This window comes from Somniosus microcephalus, chromosome 9 (genome assembly GCF_052327205.1).
Source record: "Somniosus microcephalus isolate GS21.2 chromosome 9, FLI_Smic_1.0, whole genome shotgun sequence".
In the NCBI taxonomy this organism is placed as follows: Eukaryota; Metazoa; Chordata; class Chondrichthyes; order Squaliformes; family Somniosidae; genus Somniosus; species Somniosus microcephalus.
The window spans coordinates 104,902,719-104,921,909 of record NC_140995.1 but is presented as its reverse complement, the minus strand read 5'-3'; the positions used below and the strand labels follow the sequence as shown (position 1 = coordinate 104,921,909).

Below are 19,191 nucleotides of genomic sequence, written 5' to 3'. Positions count from 1 at the left end.
TCATTCAAAAATTCTCTGCCCAATATTTTAAATGGGTTAATACCTTAAATAATAGACAGAGGTGCTTCTTATGAATGCATTAGTTACTAATAATACACGGCACAATTTTAATCTACAAGAGTATAATCCTTTTATGTGCCATTGTTGATAATGTGGTATCAAAAATGTTGTTGGCGTTTGATAAAACAGCTTAGATTTTTGATTAATTCTGAAAATTCTCCAATGTCTTACATATAAATGAAGTCAGAAATCCAAATGACTGACACCTGTCACAAATGAAGCCTATTGATCAATTCAGTCTGTGATTTGCTGGCAGATTGTAAGCACGAGCAACTATGCAGAGTTTCATGTGTCAGGAGCACATCCTCGGGCACAGATTTCCCTGAGCCCTGCAGGATTTTTGGTCCATTCATTTTAACGGACATAACATCCCATGTGGCCTGCTGACTTCTGTGCCTGAAATCCAGATATATATTCCCCACATGCAAAGCTCCATGCCAAGAGGGTGAACTCATAAAATCTACACCATCATCTCCACTTGGTGCTTCCTGCATGACTTAGACTGGGAATTTGCCATTTGAGAATTGCTGGTGTCAACCCATCTTTTATTATCCCTTGGCACAGTGTGTTGGAGCACTAATACACCATACACCATCCCACAATTCTGCCCCTTCCAGTTAAAACATTAAAAAAAACTTACACTCGATCCGTTTGCTATGATACTCACAGCTTCTGATTTTGGAGGTACTGGGGGTGGGCTTGGCACTCTGGACTCTCCCATTTGTAACACAGGCAAATGTGACGAAAGAACAGGATCCTCATTTGAGGATGCGGAAGAATGAGAGTAGAAAGAGATGGAGCTCTGTTGCATTTTATTCTCACTTTCTGTCAACATGCCACAGGGATCCTTTGAATTATCTGCGATTTGATTGGTCCACAGCTCCTCATAGGGAATCTCAGGCTGTTCCTGAGTCCTAAAATAATTTTCTGTCCAATCAGGTGTCACGTACTCTCTGTCCATATCAACCATCTCCGGCGGAGTCAATAATTCATGTGGCATGATCTGTTGCTCGCCAATAGAATCCCTGCAACTCTGAAAGGTAACCTCCCCATTGCTATGCAACACAGCGCCGCTGAAAGCACACATGGACAGCCTTTGAAATGATTGGGTTAGTTCTTCTCGGGCATAATTCAGTGAATTGGTTGTATATCCCTGCAAACAAACCCTGATTCTCCTCGGACTAGTGCAGTCATCGGTAAAGTCCGTTTTGACCTCTCGGACTGCTTTCGAATACTCATCGGCATTGAAATGCTCCTGGCTAAACAAAGTTATTTCTTGCACTAACTTCTCATACAGAGGGTTTCCCCGTATGAGCCCTTCAGGGAGCACGAACCTGGGCATGTCTGAGAGCAGCAGAAAGTGCAAAGGAATAATGTTATCCTTACGAATGATGCAGCACAAGACTACAGTCTTTGATATAATACTGACAAGTTTATAGCGATGCCCTTCGCGGATGCAATGGAGGTCATAGGAGTTGCGGGGTGGGCGAGAAGGAACGGTGACATTGACCGGTAACCGGACCTTTTCTATAATACTGCGGATGGTATGCTCTCCTTCCTGCATTTGTATCTCAAGGGGACTGCGAGTGCTGAACTTTCCTCGGCACTGGAAGGGAAGGCTAAGGCTCTCATTGGTCCTATGGTTCATGCAGATAAGGCATGGCATCTTGCCTTTGACCTGCTTGCTCAGGGTGCTCGTCTTACCCAGTTTTCGCAGTATTGTGTTGAAGCGGGATTTTTCTTTTACAGTCTTGGCACAGAGGATCTCAGCCTGGCCCATCAGTGTCAGCTCATCACCAGCATGCAATGTGAAATTGTAAACCTCACTATCTTCACTGAATTCACCAGAGACCACCTGAAAGAAACATAACACATTTAGAACTGCTCAAATAGGCTGAATTAAACATGAATAGATTTAATACTATACACTAAATGTTGTAATATCATTTAATACATAACGATAACCTGTTACATATTTGCATTTTTTAATCATTGGGTGAATTTATAATCGGGAATAAACCAGTGTTGCATCCTACACTGCCCCACAATGGGCCTTAACCACTACATGGGGAGGTGTTTGTCTTGGAAGGACCCCTACATTTTACTAGACAATGAGCAAAGGAGACCCTGATTCCACCAATCAACCATGCCACTGTGTAAGTTGGCACAGAGGCATGTAATATGTTGGTATCAGATTCCTCTGCACAACTTTTAAACCTAGTTAAAACTTTCAATGCCCAGTTAAACTAGCAGACACAGAAATTTGACATAGGCACATTAAGCAATGCATTCTGTACATTCCTTGGTGGCTTTACTGTATCCAAGCCAATCTCCGATAGCATTGCACACAGGACTCAAGACTAAATGCAGTCTATAGGTCAAGCAGGGTTAGAGGGTGGGATATAATTGCACAGGGTCGAGGGTGGACTGCAACAATAGAGGCCAAAAGAGAGCAAAGACGAAAGGTAGATGAGGGTGGGGATAAAGTAGAGTGGGGTTGGAGGGAAAGGCAGAGTGGGGTTGGAGGGAAAGGTTGTGTGGGGTTGGAGGGAAAGGCAGAGAGGGGCTGGAGGGAAAGGCAGAGTGGGGCTGGAGGGAAAGGCAGAGGGGTTGGAGGGAAAGGCAGAGTGGGGTTGGAGGGAAAGGCAGAGTGGGGTTGGAGAGAAAGGCAGAGTGGAGTTGGAGGGAAAGGCAGAGTGGGGTTGGAGGGAAAGGCAGAGTGGGGTTGGAGAGAAAGGCAGAGTGGGGTTGGAGGGAAAGGCAGAGTGGGGTTGGAGAGAAAGGCAGAGTGGGGTTGGAGGGAAAGGCAGAGTGGAGTTGGAGGGAAAGGTAGAGGGGTGGAGGGAAAGGCAGAGTGGGGTTGGAGGGAAAGGCAGAGTGGGGTTGGAGGGAAAGGCAGAGTGGGGTTGGAGGGAAAGGCAGAGTGGGGTTGCAGGGAAAGGCAGAGTGGGGTTGGAGGGAAAGGCAGGGTGGGGTTGGAGGGAAAGGCAGAGTGGGGTTGGAGGGAAAGGCAGAGTGGGGTTGGAGGGAAAGGCAGAGTGGAGTTGGAGGGAAAGGCAGAGTGGAGTTGGAGGGAAAGGGAGAGTGGAGTTGGAGGGAAAGGTAGAGTGGGGTTGGAAGGAAAGGCAGAGTGGGGTTGGAGGGAAAGGCAGAGTGGGGTTGGAGGGAAAGGCAGAGTGGGGTTGGAGGGAAAGGCAGAGTGGGGTTGGAAGGAAAGGCAGAGTGGGTTTGGAGGGAAAGTCAGAGTGGGGTTGGAGGGAAAGGCAGAGTGGGGTTGGAGGGAAAGGCAGAGTGGGGTTGGAGGGAAAGGCAGAGTGGGGTTGGAGGGAAAGGAAGAGTGGGGTTGGAGGGAAAGGTAGAGTGGGGTTGGAGGGAAAGGCAGAGTGGGGTTGGAGGGAAAGGCAGAGTGGGGTTGGAGGGAAAGGCAGAGTGGGGTTGGAGGGAAAGGTAGAGTGGGGTTGGAGGGAAAGGTAGAGTGGGGTTGGAGGGAAAGGAAGAGTGGGGTTGGAGGGAAAGGCAGAGTGGGGTTGGAGGGAAAGGAAGAGTGGGGTTGGAGGGAAAGGTAGAGTGGGGTTGGAGGGAAAGGCAGAGTGGGGTTGGAGGGAAAGGCAGAGTGGGGTTGGAGGGAAAGGCAGAGTGGGGTTGGAGGGAAAGGTAGAGTGGGGTTGGAGGGAAGGCAGAGTGGGGTTGGAGGGAAAGGCAGAGTGGGGTTGGAGGGAAAGGCAGAGTGGAGTTGGAGGGAAAGGTAGAGTGGGGTTGGAAGGAAAGGCAGAGTGGGGTTGGAGGGAAAGGTAGAGTGGGGTTGGAGGGAAAGGCAGAGTGGGGTTGGAGGGAAAGGTAGAGTGGGGTTGGAGGGAAAGGCAGAGTGGGGTTGGAGGGAAAGGCAGAGCGGGGTTGGAGGGAAAGGTAGAGTGGGGTTGGAGGGAAAGGCAGAGTGGGGTTGGAGGGAAAGGTAGAGTGGGGTTGGAGGGAAAGGCAGAGTGGGGTTGGAGTGAAAGGCAGAGTGGGGTTGGAGGGAAAGGTAGAGTGGGGTTGGAGGGAAAGGCAGAGTGGGGTTGGAGGGAAAGGTAGAGTGGGGTTGGAGGGAAAGGTAGAGTGGGGTTGGAGGGAAAGGCAGAGTGGGGTTGGAGGGAAAGGTAGAGTGGGGTTGGAGGGAAAGGCAGAGTGGGGTTGGAGGGAAAGGTAGAGTGGGGTTGGAGGGAAAGGCAGAGTGGGGTTGGAGGGAAAGGTAGAGTGGGGTTGGAGGGAAAGGCAGACTGGGGTTGGAGGGAAAGGCAGAGTGGGGTTGGAGGGAAAGGCAGAGTGGGGTTGGAGGGAAAGGCAGAGTGGGGTTGGCGGGAAAGGTAGATTGGGGTTGGAGGGAAAGGCAGAGTGGGGTTGGAAGGAAAGGCAGAGTGGGGTTGGAGGGAAAGGTAGAGTGGGGTTGGAGGGAAAGGTAGAGTGGGGTTGGAGGGAAAGGTAGAGTGGGGTTGGAGGGAAAGGCAGAGTGGGGTTGGAGAGAAAGGCAGAGTGGGGTTGGAGGGAAAGGTAGAGTGGGGTTGGAGGGAAAGGCAGAGTGGGGTTGGAGGGAAAGTGAAATGAAGAATAGATTTGCCTTTCTAATCTAGGCTTTATTAACTTAAAAACCTGTAGCACATCTTCAACACCCAGTCCCAACTAAAGGCTGGAAAGAACTGAATTTAAGATGGCCACCACAAATCACATGACATCAACTACCAATGAGATTACAGCATATATCCCAAGGTAGGAAACAAACAACCAATCACAATACTTCTTACTAAACATAAAGAATAATCACCACAGAAAGGTAGAGTGGGGTTGGAGGGAAAGGCAGAGTGGGGTTGGAGGGAAAGGCAGAGTGGGGTTGGAGGGAAAGGCAGAGTGGGGTTGGAGGGAAAGGCAGAGTGGGGTTGGAGGGAAAGGCAGAGTGGGGTTGGAAGGAAAGGCAGAGTGGGGTTGGAGGGAAAGGCAGAGTGGGGTTGGAGGGAAAGGCAGAGCGGGGTTGGAGGGAAAGGCAGAGCGGGGTTGGAGGGAAAGGCAGAGTGGGGTTGGAGGGAAAGGCAGAGTGGGGTTGGAGGGAAAGGCAGGGTGGGGTTGGAGAGAAAGGCAGAGTGGGGTGGAAGGGAAAGGTAGAGTGGGGTTGGAGGGAAAGGCAGAGTGGGGTTGGAGGGAAAGGCAGAGTGGGGTTGGAGGCAAAGGCAGGGTGGGGTTGGAGGGAAAGGCAGAGTGGGGTTGGAGGGAAAGGCAGAGTGGGGTTGGAGGGAAAGGCAGAGTGGGGTTGGAGGGAAAGGTAGAGTTTGGTTGGAGGGAAAGGCGGAGCGGGGTTGGAGGGAAAGGCGGAGCGGGGTTGGAGGGAAAGGCGGAGCGGGGTTGGAGGGAAAGGCGGAGCGGGGTTGGAGGGAAAGGCGGAGCGGGGTTGGAGGGAAAGGCGGAGCGGGGTTGGAGGGAAAGGCGGAGCGGGGTTGGAGGGAAAGGCGGAGCGGGGTTGGAGGGAAAGGCGGAGCGGGGTTGGAGGGAAAGGCGGAGCGGGGTTGGAGGGAAAGGCGGAGCGGGGTTGGAGGGAAAGGCGGAGCGGGGTTGGAGGGAAAGGCGGAGCGGGGTTGGAGGGAAAGGCGGAGCGGGGTTGGAGGGAAAGGCGGAGCGGGGTTGGAGAGAAAGGCGGAGCGGGGTTGGAGGGAAAGGCGGAGCGGGGTTGGAAGGAAAGGCGGAGCGGAGTTGGAGGGAAAGGCGGAGCGGGGTTGGAGGGAAAGGCGGAGCGGGGTTGGAAGGAAAGGCAGAGCGGAGTTGGAGGGAAAGGCGGAGTGGGGTTGGAGAGAAAGGCGGAGTGGGGTTGGAGGGAAAGGCGGAGCGGGGTTGGAAGGAAAGGCGGAGCGGGGTTGGAGGGAAAGGCAGAGCGGGGTTGGAAGGAAAGGCAGAGTGGGGTTGGAAGGAAAGGCAGAGTGGGGTTGGAGGGAAAGGTAGAGTGGGGTTGGAAGGAAAGGTAGAGTGGGGTTGGAAGGAAAGGTAGAGCGGGGTTGGAGGGAAAGGTAGAGCGGGGTTGGAAGGAAAGGCAGAGTGGGGTTGGAGGGAAAGGCAGAGTGGGGTTGGAAGGAAAGGCAGAGTGGGGTTGGAGGGAAAGGTAGAGCGGGGTTGGAGGGAAAGGCAGAGTGGGGTTGGAAGGAAAGGCAGAGTGGGGTTGGAGGGAAATGTAGAGTGGGGTTGGAGGCAAAGGTAGAGTGGAGTTGAAAGCTGCTAAGGAAGGTGGAAAAAGTTTTCAGTGAGGGCAAGGGAGAAGGTAGAGAATGATTAGAGGTTCAGACAATGGGGAAGGTAGAGCAGAGTTAGAGGCCTGTGGGTGAGAGGGGTTATGGTAGGACATTATAAAATGCCTCATTGAATGGCAGAACAGGCTCGAAGCGCTAAATTACCTACTCCTGTTCCTATATTCCTATGTTCAGAGGAGAGGCAGAGGCTCAGGGAAGGTTGAAGGGAGAGAATCAAAAGCCTCCAAAGGATGTCAGAGCAGGGCTGAAGTGTAGAGGAAGTGGCTGGACTGCTGCAACCAATGACAGCAAGGAGACTGGGGGGTGGGGGGCGGAGTGTGGAAGCAGCCAGTTGTGCCAACTGAGAATAGGCCAGTGCATTCAGCAGGAAGTAGTGGTAGCAACACTGGCTGGGCTCGTGGCTGACATAAGAACATAAAACATAAGAGATAGGAGCAGGAGTCGGCCATATGGTCCCTCGAACCTGCTCCACTGTTCAATAAGATCAATCGTGATCTTTGACCTCAACTCCACTTTCCTGCCCGCACCCCAAATCCCTTCATTCCCTTAGAGTCCAACCAGCCCACAGAAGCCAGAACATCAAATTTAAGAGTAGTGGGGAGAACATAAAAAATAGGAGCAGGAGTAGGCCATTCGAGCCTGCTCCGCCATTCAATGAGATCATGGCTGATCTTCTGCCTCAACTCCATTCACCGGCCCTATCGCCATATCCCTTGATGCCCTTACTAGTCAGAAATCTATCGACTTCTGTTTTGAATATACCCAATGACTGAGCCTCCACAGCCCTCTCGGGTAGAGAATTCCAAAGATTCACCACCCACTGTGTGAAGAAATTTCTTCTCATCTCAGTCCTGAATGGCCTACCCTTTATCCTGAGGCTGTAGCCCCTGGTTCTAGACTCCCCAGCCAAGGGAAACATTCTCCCAGCATCCATCCTATCAAGCCCTGTAATAATTTTGTGTGCTTCAATGAGATCCCCTCTTACTCTTCTGAATTCAAGAGAATACAGGCCTAGTTTACTCAATCTCTTCTCGTACGACAGTCCCGTCATCCCAGGAATCAATCTCGTGAACCTTTGTTGCACTCCCTCTATGACAAGTATATCCTTCCTTAGCTAAGGAGACCAAAATTGTACACAGTACTCCAGGTGTGCTCTCACCAAGGCCCTATATAATTGGAGTAAGACTTCTTTACTCCTGTACTCAAATCCTCTTGTAATGAAGGCCAGCATACCATTTGCCTTCCTAATGGCTTGCTGCACCTGCACATTCACTTTCAGTGACTCATGTACAAGGACACCCAGGTCCCTTTGAGCATCTGCATTCCCCAATCTTTCACCATTTAGGAAATACTCTGCCTTTCTGTTTTTTCTACCAAAGTGGATAACTTCACATTTATCCACATTATAACCCATCTGCCATGTGTTGGACTACAACAAGCTGGTTGTATACAGTTAAAGTATACATTTAAAAAGTTCTAATTTTGAAGAAAACGAAAGCACTTGTCTTGTAGACCAGAAATCCATCATGGCGAAGAGTCAGAGCAGACAAGAGGAAGTGCTCTGTAGTGCCCCCTGGTGGCCAGAGCATGCAGACATTTCTTTCATCAAAACGGGTCTTAACGGCCAGCGCTAAGCTCCCAATTTCTAGGCCTGTGACTTAGGGACAATATTTCTGAGCTTTTAACCCTCTCCACGCCCGCCCCACCCTCTCCACACAATAACTATGTTTGTATATGCTAATGTATTTAAGCAAATACATACATTCCAACCTGCAAAACTTGGAAAAGTTAACCACCAGCTTCAACAAAGCTGACAACTCAAAAAATAACAACTGAAAACCAGCACCAACCATGGCCACTACCTGAAAGTGACTGAACAAGTTAAATTCCTTCATTTTTCATTGAATTTCAGGATATTTATGAATCTTTGGGATCACATTCCACAATTCAATTTCTTTCTCTATGAACACAAAAACTCAATAGCCTCACATACGACATACAACAAGAAATGGTTACAATTGGAGGACAAAAGAGGCATGAACTTGACCTGACCGGTACACTGGGGGTGGGGTCACGGGGAGGCTGAGGAATTGTGGGAGAGCAGACACGGAGGGTCACTCATGCACAGAAGAGGTAAATTATTTTCTGGAGATACTCAACCAGAGTGAAAAACGCTGCATCTTGGGGCCACTGCATGACCTCAGTGGCTAGGGGTCAGAAAAGCAAGTGTCCAGTGCAAACATGGATAGTTGGCAAATATACCCATGTCTCATTCTTAATCATTTGAGAACACGATTGAAGGATGTAATACGATCCACTACCAATCACCCTAAAACCTTTGGGACAATATCTAATTACAGTGCTGCAGTGAGTAGCTGTATAATAAGTACACTTTTATTCATACTCCTTGTCCAGCCACCTTACTCACTTCCCTGCAGATTAGAAAATAAAATGTAAATGGCATCTTCTATACAAACACGGGATGTGGAAGCTCTTTGAAGAAAAAATATTTGTAAAATACATGAGGAAACATGCAGGAATTTGAACGGCTTCTTGCCAAATACATTACATACAGCACACTCATTAAATCGAAGCGAACTACTCTGGGCAGACTGAAAAGATGCCCCTGCTCAGTCTATGCACTTTATTGCAATGCACACGCACACAGCGCAGCCCTTTTCTAAAAACACTTACAGCTTTTTCAGTAAACAGTAACAAAGAGTTCTACACAGGGACTGGAATCTTAATGAGAAAATGCTGTGAAGCTTTGCTAATGCGGCTTTTCATTCTGCACTCCAGAAATGAAAAAGGATTCCTGTATTGTGAAGAAGGGGTGGGATGCACTCTCAAAATGGCAACCCTAAAACACATCATTCTCAAATCTGATTTACAGGAAATTATTCAACAGCAGGGATAGCATTTGTTATTCTTACAAATGTTTCCTCATCATCCTTAAAGTCTTTCAGTCACTGAAAGAAATGGGGAAACAGCTTCCTGTTGTTGGCTGGCCCACTTTAAGTGAGAATAACTGTCAACAACCAAATCTAAATCAACATAGGTTTCAACACGGCATAAATATTTTTTTTGCCATTGTATCCCACTGGTTATTCTGCGACTAAAGGAAAAACAAGACAGTTAAAAACAATCAAATTGAATGTAGCCACCACTGGGTAAACATACATCAGTCTCGCCTCCCCCCGGTGTAAATTAATAGAATCAATCATTAGGAATAATAACCTAGTAAGCAGTAACCAACATAGATTCAGAAGGGGCAGATTGTGCCTGACCAACCGCCTTGACTTGTTTGAGGAAATAACTGTATCTCAAAATATAGCTCAGGAACTGGATAAAAAGGAAACTGATGCATTACATCTTGCACTCAATCCAGCAAAACATCTGAATGTGCTTCACAAGGGTAGTGGAGAGGCAAGCAAAACATTTTGAAAAATGAGCCTTTTTATTCCTTTTAATTAAAGGAAGAAAAATGACATAAAATTACTACAAAAAGATTGTCAAGTTCTGCTTGTCGGGCTATTTGCATTTAGTGCCGAGTGCTAAGTGATTTATATAAACCCATGGTGAGGGGGGCACTGTCTACACCCTGCGGCCGATGTTTACCTCCTTGTTTTCCAGATATAAACAAGGATGACTAATTTTTTTCCCTCAGGATTAACAACTCTGCATCCGGAGCCCTTTTCATGGTGCCAGAAAACATGCCACCATTTCAAAATAAAATACAAACAGATGAATATAACACTGCAAGGTGCCCTGTGTTCCACATTTTTATTTTCTGGAGTTTATTGGCAGACATGGCAATCCTGCATCACCCGGGGCCTTGGATTAGTAACTAGCTAATGAGAAGGAAGCAGAGTGGAGCCTGCTTGCAATGGGGAGTGATACGGTGTGGGGTGCCCTAAGGGTCAATGCTGGGACCTCTTCTGCTCCTGGTATACATAAATAACCTGAAATCACAGTCTCAATGTAAAGTAGCTAAATTACAGGTGACAGTAAACTAGGAATACTAAGGACTCAAAGACGACCACCACCCCCCCCACCGCCCCCCGCCATGATCTTACAAAAATGGCTCAATAGGATTTTGCACCTGGGTTGATCAGTGGCAAATGAAGTTCAATATAGACAAATACAAGGGCCTATATATATTGAAAGTAAAACTAGGATGCATGTGGAGAAAAATAGCAGATCTTGCTAAGGAGGAAGTTGAAATACACCTAGGCTCATTGCTCATTATGTCTAAATATTGCAAGGCACCAATAAACACAATAAATAAGATACTGGGTTAAAATACCAAATCAATTGAGTTCAAATACTGTACCTGGATGTCATGCTGAAGCTATACAGTGCCCTCCCTGGTTAGGCCGTACCTGCTGGGGTACTGTGTGCATAGAAGAATAGAATGATAGATGTTTACAGCACAGAAGGCAGCCATGTGGCCCATCCTGTCTGTGCCAGCTCTTTGCCAGAGCAACTCAAAACTAATCCCAGTGCTCCACTCTCTTCCCAGAGCCTTGCATCTTCTTCTGCTTCAAATATGTATTCAAATTTCCCCTTAGAGGATGCAGTGGCTTCTACTTCAACCACCCCTGTTCTCTATGCTCCAACAACCTGCTGCAGATCTCCTAACCTCCCTCCTCACTCTCTAGGTGACCATTTTAAATTATGACCGTTGTCCAGTTCTGGTCACCAGGATAAAAGGGGGCTAGGCGGGTCCCAGAGGTAGTGTGGGAGACATCAACAATGCTGACCCCCCAGTGTCAGAGGGAAGAGCTGGGAAGAGCAACTTGATGAGCTTGTGCATTTTAGCTTTAAAATGAGTTATCTTACAGAGGACCTTATAGAGTTATAAAATATTTAACAAGGTAGCAACATTAAATTTCAAACAATGCCTTCTGATGTGCCAGGGCAGCAGAGCAAGAAGGTACAGGTTCAGGTTAGTGAACTACAAATTTACAACAGGTCTCAGAAAATATCTCTCTACACAGAGTGATTGACAGCTGGAGCGGGTTGCCAGGAAGAACTGTTAAGGCCAGAACACTGGTCTTATTTAAGAAACAACTGCAATGGGAAGATGGCAACGCTGTTTTTCTGCAACGGTGAGATCAAATGGAACATAGGAACAGGAGTCGGCCATTCAGCCCTTCGAGCCTGTTCCACCATTTAGTTAAATCATTGACGATTTCCTATGAGCTGAAAGACTTTCATATCGCATGCATTGGCTGCCCTCAGAGCAATAGAAATACAGAAGTTTAAATGTTTGTAATTCTTAATATATTCATTATTTTTATTCAGTTGCTAAAGTTAGGTTTTCTGAAGATGAACACTTATTATTTCAGTATACAAGGATTTACAAGGAGGATACCAGAACTGAGAGGTAATAACTATCAGAAAAGATATCGGAACAGGCTGAGGCTCTTTTCTCTAGAAAAGAGATGGCTATGGGGGGTGACCTAATAGATGTTTTTTAAATTATGAAGGGGTTCGATGTTTCTGCTTGTGAACAAGTCGAAAACTAGGGACCGTAACTATAAGATAGTTGCTAATAAATTCAATAAGTAATTCAGAAGAAACCTTTTTACTCAAGAGTGGTGAGAATATGGAACTTGGCACCACGTGGAGTAGTTGAGGTGAATAGCATAGATGCATTTAAGGGGAAGCTAGATAAGTACATGAGGGAGAAAGGAATAGAAGGATATGTTGATGGGGTTAGATGAAGTAAGGTGGGAGGAGGTTTGTGTGGAGCATAAACACCAGCATAGACCAGTTGGATCGAATGGCCTGTTTCTGTGCTCTATATTCTATGTAATTCTTTGTAATCTGAACCTACCCTGTGATCTTGCGAATGCAATTTCCATCCACAAAATATCTCCATCCCTTTAACCAACCTAGCCAGTTTGTAAAATTCAGAGGTTGCTTACAAATTCTAAAAGTGTTCCATGAATGCAGTATAGTTATTGTTAATGAATTACAATAATTACAATACTTCTACAGATTATAGCACTTTCATATTTCACAGAAGATATGTGACAAATTTGTGACTAATCATTTTGATCAGAGGGAGCAATTACTGCTTCAAATGAGCTGTAATTGAAGACATGTTTAATGCTCAGAGTGATGCAAAATCCTTACTTGGTTTATTTTCGTCCATTCCTTTTCTTAATTATTGGTTAAGTTGGTGACGATTTGCTTGTATAGAAGTGTATAATTAATTCACTTCAAAATGTAACTTAGTTCTGATATAGTTTAAAGTATGTTTACTCGGGAAGATCCTGTGTGCGAGGGAAGAATTGGGCTACCTTCTACAAGCTGCTGCACACACCTGCAGAGTTGATTAATTTAAATAGTTTAAATATGGTCAGGGAATGTCCCTCGCCCCCCCCCCAAAAAAATGGAGACTGTTGAAATAATGGGAGAGAGGACAATTCCCAAGTTGTTCAAACTCTTTTTCCTCTAATGCTCCTGAGGTAGAGTAACTCCGTAGCGATTCAAAATAAAAGTGTGAGATGCTGAGAATGCACAGCAACTCGATCAGTATCTGAGAGAAAGAAACTCATGAGAGGTTCCACCCTAAACATTTACCCAGCTTTCTCTTTCAGATCTGACTGACCTGGTATGCCTTTCCAGCATATATTTCAGATTTCCAGCATTCCTAATATTTTGTTTCATCTCCCCAAATGATTTGCTTTCTTGTTAATTTGTATATATCTCAAAGTATATATCTGATAGTGCTGCCAAAGCAAGAACCTATACTTAAATACCTTGAATTGTTCTCCGGTGGGAGATGGATGGAATCCCTGGAGAACTAGCGTAAATAGCCAAGAATGTCCGTTTACACTGTTTCTCCAAGGCAGGAGATCCCTGTGGAAGTTCAGGGCCAAAGTCTATAATCACCACACACAAACTTGAAACCATAATCAAAGTGCGGACATATCCAAGCTAATTAGTTGGGTTCCTGTTGGGTTTGTTCTCCAGCAGGTGACCTGGTGTAATAGTTGCAATAGCTTCAAAGTCAATGCCACAGCAAAGAAATCAGCAAACTCACACTAAGGCGTAATACTTCCGTTTCCATTTCTCCCCACTATGAATCTATGCCACACATCAACTATTAGCCAAGAGGATGGGTGGGCTATCAGACAATATGTAACTGGCTTCTAATGGATGCATGACTGTGGGTTAGGCTGACTCTGCCTCCAGTCTTCTCTTCCTTCTTGTGCATGGGAGTAAACCCCTGATCAGAAAATCTATCTTATAGTGCTTAGAGTAACAGATTGCATCAGTGTACTTTTTCAGCTTGCAGTCAAGGCAGAACATTAGGCAATGAAGTTGATGCATTTAATCCATGCTACAATCATTTGTGAGGAGAAGATGCTTTCCAGTGGAAAGATGTTTCAGTTCTCAGCGCTGTTTTCTCTCATATTCATGAGTAAACATACACAAACAAAAACTAATCGTTCTTTCTGAAAAGATAAATCTCACTTTTCGCACCACTGACCTTTACGCTGAATGTTATTGCCTCCATAACGAAGACACGGTCTGGAAAAACATTGGCCACTTCCTCAACACTGTTAAAATACTGCACAGGCTCCCTTACATCTCGATCCTGATCCAGCAATTTAAACTTTCCTAGGAATAGAACCACAAAGGTTGAGTGAAAATATGAAATTAAAATCATTTTGATGATAAATCTCACTAATATGTTTCAATACCATAATGGAGTTTTGGGCAATAGCTGGAGATTAGTTATGCAATAATAAACAAATCAGTTAGTTAAGATGGAAACATCATCCTGTTGACAGAATGCAGTTTTGTTCCTATACATAATGCATGGGTGCAAACTTCCGATCCAGAACCACTCTTTATAGATTTGTTGATTAATATTGCTGGGGTTCATAACAAGGATTTTTCTCATCTCGAAAATAAGCATCCCAAAACATGCACAAAAAAAGCAATATTAATCTATTTAAATAATTTTGTTCAAATCACCACTAAAGTCATTGTTTACAGACATAAGAATTGACATTTGTGTACACAACTGGCAAATTGGAGGGCCAGCCAGCTCTGGGTCCTGAGTATACAGCAACAATGATATGAAGTAAGCATTTTAGCAATTACAGGAAGAAGCTGCTGAAAGAAACAGACGTTATTATTTTACTCCAAATTCATAAGTGCTTTTTCAAATGGACAACATTTGGAATTATGTGGGTCATTAATCACTAATGAGTTTGGCATTTTAGTGTCCACTTTACATTGAATGTCAATTTGAGAGTGTTAAGTATTTATTCCTGCAGCCTTGCATCTCTAGAACCCATTTAGAGGGGCCTGAGTTTGACTGAAAACCATTTAATGTTACTCATAATCCTCCACTCCCTCACTCCCATTACATCTCCTACCCATTTACCCACAACCCCTCACTCCCATTACATCTCCTACCCCCTCACTCCCATTACTACTGCTACCTCTTCACCTTTGAAAACCCATTCAACCCTTGTATCGTTCCCTTCTCCTGACTCTGTTATTACTCACTTCACCCTTAACCCTACTTCTCCACTTTCAATCACTCCCCCGAAGTGAATTGCCAAGAAGTCAGAGGCCCTCTCACCCTCAACCTGTTGCCATTTCCCCATCTCTTCCCACCCTCCCTTAATATCTGTTTCCCTCAAGGAGGCTTAGTTTGCGGTCAAAATTCTACGTAAAACAATCTCTGTTTGTCTCTCTCTCTCTCTCTCTGTCTCTAAAGTGTTAAGAAATTAGAACTTCTGTTTCACAGGTGTAATGGAAGCAATTATCACTGACCTTTTCTAACTGTCAACAAAACACAGTTGAGTTAATTAGTTGGCTTCAAAATTCAATTTTTAAAAATAAATGTAACTATTAAATGAAGATACTCTCTCCCCACCTCACTCTATCCCCCTGTCATCTCTGGTCGCTCTGTGACCCCAGTCTCTCGTTCACTCTCTCTAACCTTCGTCACTTTGTCACTCACTCAAATGGAATACACTTTCTAAAGTTTATAGGACATAAAGCAAAAGCTACACCAGGTATGTAATCAGAATACTTCCATTTTTTTCTCTCTCTGACATACACTGCCAAAGTTTCTAAAAATGTTTTTCTTTAAAAACATTCAATATAAATTCTACCTCAACAAAGCTTTTAAAATGTGTCCTCTTGTTTACAAAATTATTTGAAGTAAAGCCACTGAGCACAATATGCTAGATGCTAAAGAAAAATATTCTATTAGTGCAGCTGACTGAACAGTACTGATACATCCTGGAAAATGAAGCACACTGCACATGCTAAAACTGCATAACCCAAATTCAGCTCATTTTGGACAAAAATATTAGGTCCAAGCCCAGGCTTTGGGAAAAGGTTAAGATTTTTAAGTAAAATCTTTAATGAAGTCATTAAAAGATGCAAAAGACAATTCAATGGATATATTTAATTATGTTATTGTGAAATGTATTTAATTATGTTATTGTGAAATATATTTAATTATGTTATTGTGAAATATGTAACTATTTGAATCTTTAATATTGTTTAAATAATTATTTTGGACAATTGAAATTTCAGTTACTGAGAAAAAATGGCACTTCAAAATAATTTCACAAAGCATTCTGAGTGAATTGTGGGTACCTGATAGCTAGATTGTGTAATTACAGGATAGTGAGTTTACATAGGCAAAGCCCATTATGAATGTGGACGTACAAACCTGTGTGAAAAAATAACACAAAGTGCTATATGAACAAGATATGACATCTGGAAGTCAATTTGTGTAACAGGAAGTGCAGTCATAATATTTTAAAATATATTTTAGATAGATATAGCTGCCTAAACATAAACACCTTCGAGTGGCAGTAATTTTAACTCATGCCATGAGCCTTATCATTAAATTTACTGAGCTGATAGTCACACACCACTGAAGATGTGGATTGCAGAGCCATCTAACAATTCTAATCTAGAAGAGACAATGGCCTCGATGTTAACCCCCCACGATGGGTGGGGGAAAGTTAGACTTAATCGAGAAATGTGTCCCCAACCCGCCTTGCATGCGCTCAGACTTTTATTTTACAGCGCTGGATATTGGGGTGTTCGAGCGTCCCACTGTGGAGAGGCGGGACACCTCGTTAACATGTTCTAATTGTACTTCCCACAGTGCAATTGGGAACCCGGTTTAAATTTGACTGTTGCTACATGGGTTTCCCGACCCCTGGGAAACAATAAATTTTAAAGCAGGAGTGCTCCATCCAGTCTCTCAAGAAAGCCTTTGGCTTCCCCCAGCCCCAATCTCCAACCTCCCTCCGCAGCCCTCCCGATCGCTGCCTCTCCCCCCTCCCGATCGCTGTCTCATTCCCTCCTCCCGATCACTGCCTCTCTCCCCTCCCGATCGCTGCCTCTCCCCCCTCCCGATCGCTGCCTCTCCCCGTCCCGCTGATTGCTGCCTCTCTCCCCCCTCCCGCTCGCTGCCTTTCTCCCTCCTCCCGATCGAATGCCGCTCTCCCCCCACATCGCTGCCTGTCTCCCTCCTCCCGATCGCTGCCTCTCTCCCTCCCCCCGGTCGCTGCCTCTCCCCTCTCGATCGCTGCCTCTCCCCCCTCCCCCCGATCGCTGCCTCTCTCCCCCCTCCCGATCACTGCCTCTCTCCCCTCTCGATCGCTGCCTCTCTCCCCTCTCGATCGCTCCCTGTCTCCCTCCTCCCGATCGCTGCCTCTCTCCCTCCCCCCGGTCGCTGCCTCTCTCCCCCCTCCCGATCGCTGCCTCTCTCCCCTCTCGATCGCTGCCTCTCTCCCCTCTCGATCGCTCCCTGTCTCCCTCCTCCCAATCGCTGCCTGTCTCCCTCCCCACGATCGCTGCCTCTCTCCCTCCTCCTGATCGCTGCCTGTCTCCCTCCCACCGATCGCTGCCTCTCCCCCCCCCGATCGCTGCCTGTGTCCCTCCCACTGATCGCTGCCTCTCCCCCCCCCGATCGCTGCCTGTGTCCCTCCCACTGATCGCTGCCTCTCCCCCCCGATCGCTGCCTGTCTCCTTCCCCCGATCGCTGCCGCTCTCCCTCCCCCCGATCGCTGCCTCTCTCCCCTCCCGATCGCTGCCTCTCCCCTCCCGATCGCTGCCTCGCTCCACTCCCGATCGCTGCCTTGCTGCCCTCCCCCGATCGCTGCCTCTCTCCCCTCCCGATCGCTGCCACACTCCCCTCTCAATCGCTGCCTCTCTCCCTCCTCCCGATCACTGCCTCTCTCTCCCCTCTCGATCGCTGCCTCTCTCTCCCGTCCCGATCGCTGCCTCTCTTTCCCCTCCTGATCGCTGCCTCTCTCCCCTCTCGATCGCTGCCTCTCTCCCGCCTCTCGATCGCTGCCTCTCTCCCCTCTCGATCGCTGCCTCTCTCCCCTCTCGATCGCTGCCTCTCTCCCTCCTCCCGATCGCTGCCTCTCTCCCCTCTCGATCGCTGCCTCTCTCCCCTCTCAATCGCTGCCTCTCTCCCTCCTCCCGATCGCTGCCTCTCTTTCCCCTCCCGATCGCTGCCTCTCTCCCCTCTCGATCGCTGCCTCTCTCTCCCCTCTCGATCGCTGCCTCTCTCCCCTCTCGATCGCTGCCTCTCTCCCCTCCCGATCGCTGCCTCTCTCTGTAATGTATGTACCTTTAAGGGGGGGAACTACTTTCTACCGCTCATGTATACTGTAGTACCGGCAGTGACCACACCTGTATATAACGCTGAGTAGTAATCTGTTGTTTCAATCACACACAGAATCACAGAATCTACAGTGCAGATAGAGGCCATTTCGGCCCATCAAGCCTGCACCGACACATATCCCACCCTATCCCCGTAACCCCACGTATTTAATCCCCTAACACTAAGGGTCAATTTATCACAGCCAAATCAACCTAACCCGCACATCTTTGGACTGTGGGAGGAAACCGGAGCACCCGGAGGAAACCCACGCAGACACGGGGAGAATGTGCAAACTCCACACAGACAGTCGCCCGAAGCCAGATTTGAACCCGGGTCCCTGGCGCTGTGAGGCAGCAGTGCTAACCACTATGCAGACTGAGCCACGTTGAGTAAACACCGTTGTACCGTTCTCCGCAGTCTGTGTCTGATTATTACACGGACGTAACATTGGCGACGAGGCAGGTTGGAACCTACCTGCAACTCTACATCACCTCCCGGGGATTCGTTCCTGGAGATCAGGGGATTGGAGGTCAAGGCCAGAGACTCGGGCGTCGACCACGGGCAACCGCCCAGTCATCCAGCAGAGACTTGAGAATTGCGGGGGAGGCTATCGAGAGCCAGGCTTGGCTTTCCAGTCAAGGTGGTCCAGCGAAACGGACTGGCAACAGGTAGTGCGCAGACCCTTCCCGGACAGCGGCGGCTAGAGCCCGACCGAGCAGCACAGCAAAAGGGCCGAGCAGCGTCGACGGGGGAGAGAGAGAGGGCAGAGCGCACAGGGCGCAGCCGGTGTTCAGGGGCTGAGCAGCGTCGGAGAGAGGGAGAGAGAGAAGCGCGCGAAACCTACAGGGCGCCGCCATTGCCACGAGAACCGCCGGGAGCGGCGTCGGCAGCAGCGGAGGAGGAAGGAACGCGCGGGAGACGCCATTTTAAGCCATTGGGAGACGCCATTTTAAACCACACCCAAAATGCCGAAGAGTGGCAGTATCACCGCATTTGACAATGAAGTCGAAGATTGGACTACATATGTTGAACGAATAGAGGTGTACTGCAAGGCAAATGGGGTGTCAGATGACAAGAAAGCATCGGTATTGTTAAATTTAATGGGTGCAAAGATGTATGGTTTATTACGAAATCTAGTAACCCCAACGAAGCCAATGGAAAAGAGTTTTGAAGACATAGTAACGATACGAA

General features: G+C 47.2%; 1 protein-coding gene across 2 annotated transcripts in view; it reads right to left on the bottom strand.

Moving 5' to 3' along the window:
* The window catches only part of garem2 (GRB2 associated regulator of MAPK1 subtype 2), a 302,222-nt gene that overhangs the window by 60,655 nt on the left and 222,376 nt on the right, over positions 1-19,191 (bottom strand). Inside the window, exons 3-4 of one of the 2 annotated variants that reach the window (XM_085996950.1) lie at positions 13,831-13,961; positions 701-1,915 (exon numbers count right to left, since the gene is read on the bottom strand). In XM_085996950.1, coding sequence (XP_085853076.1) covers positions 701-1,915; positions 13,831-13,961 — 1,346 coding nt within the window. The remainder of the gene's footprint in view (positions 1-700; positions 1,916-13,830; positions 13,962-19,191) is intronic. The other variant, XM_085996951.1, reaches the window with a different exon arrangement.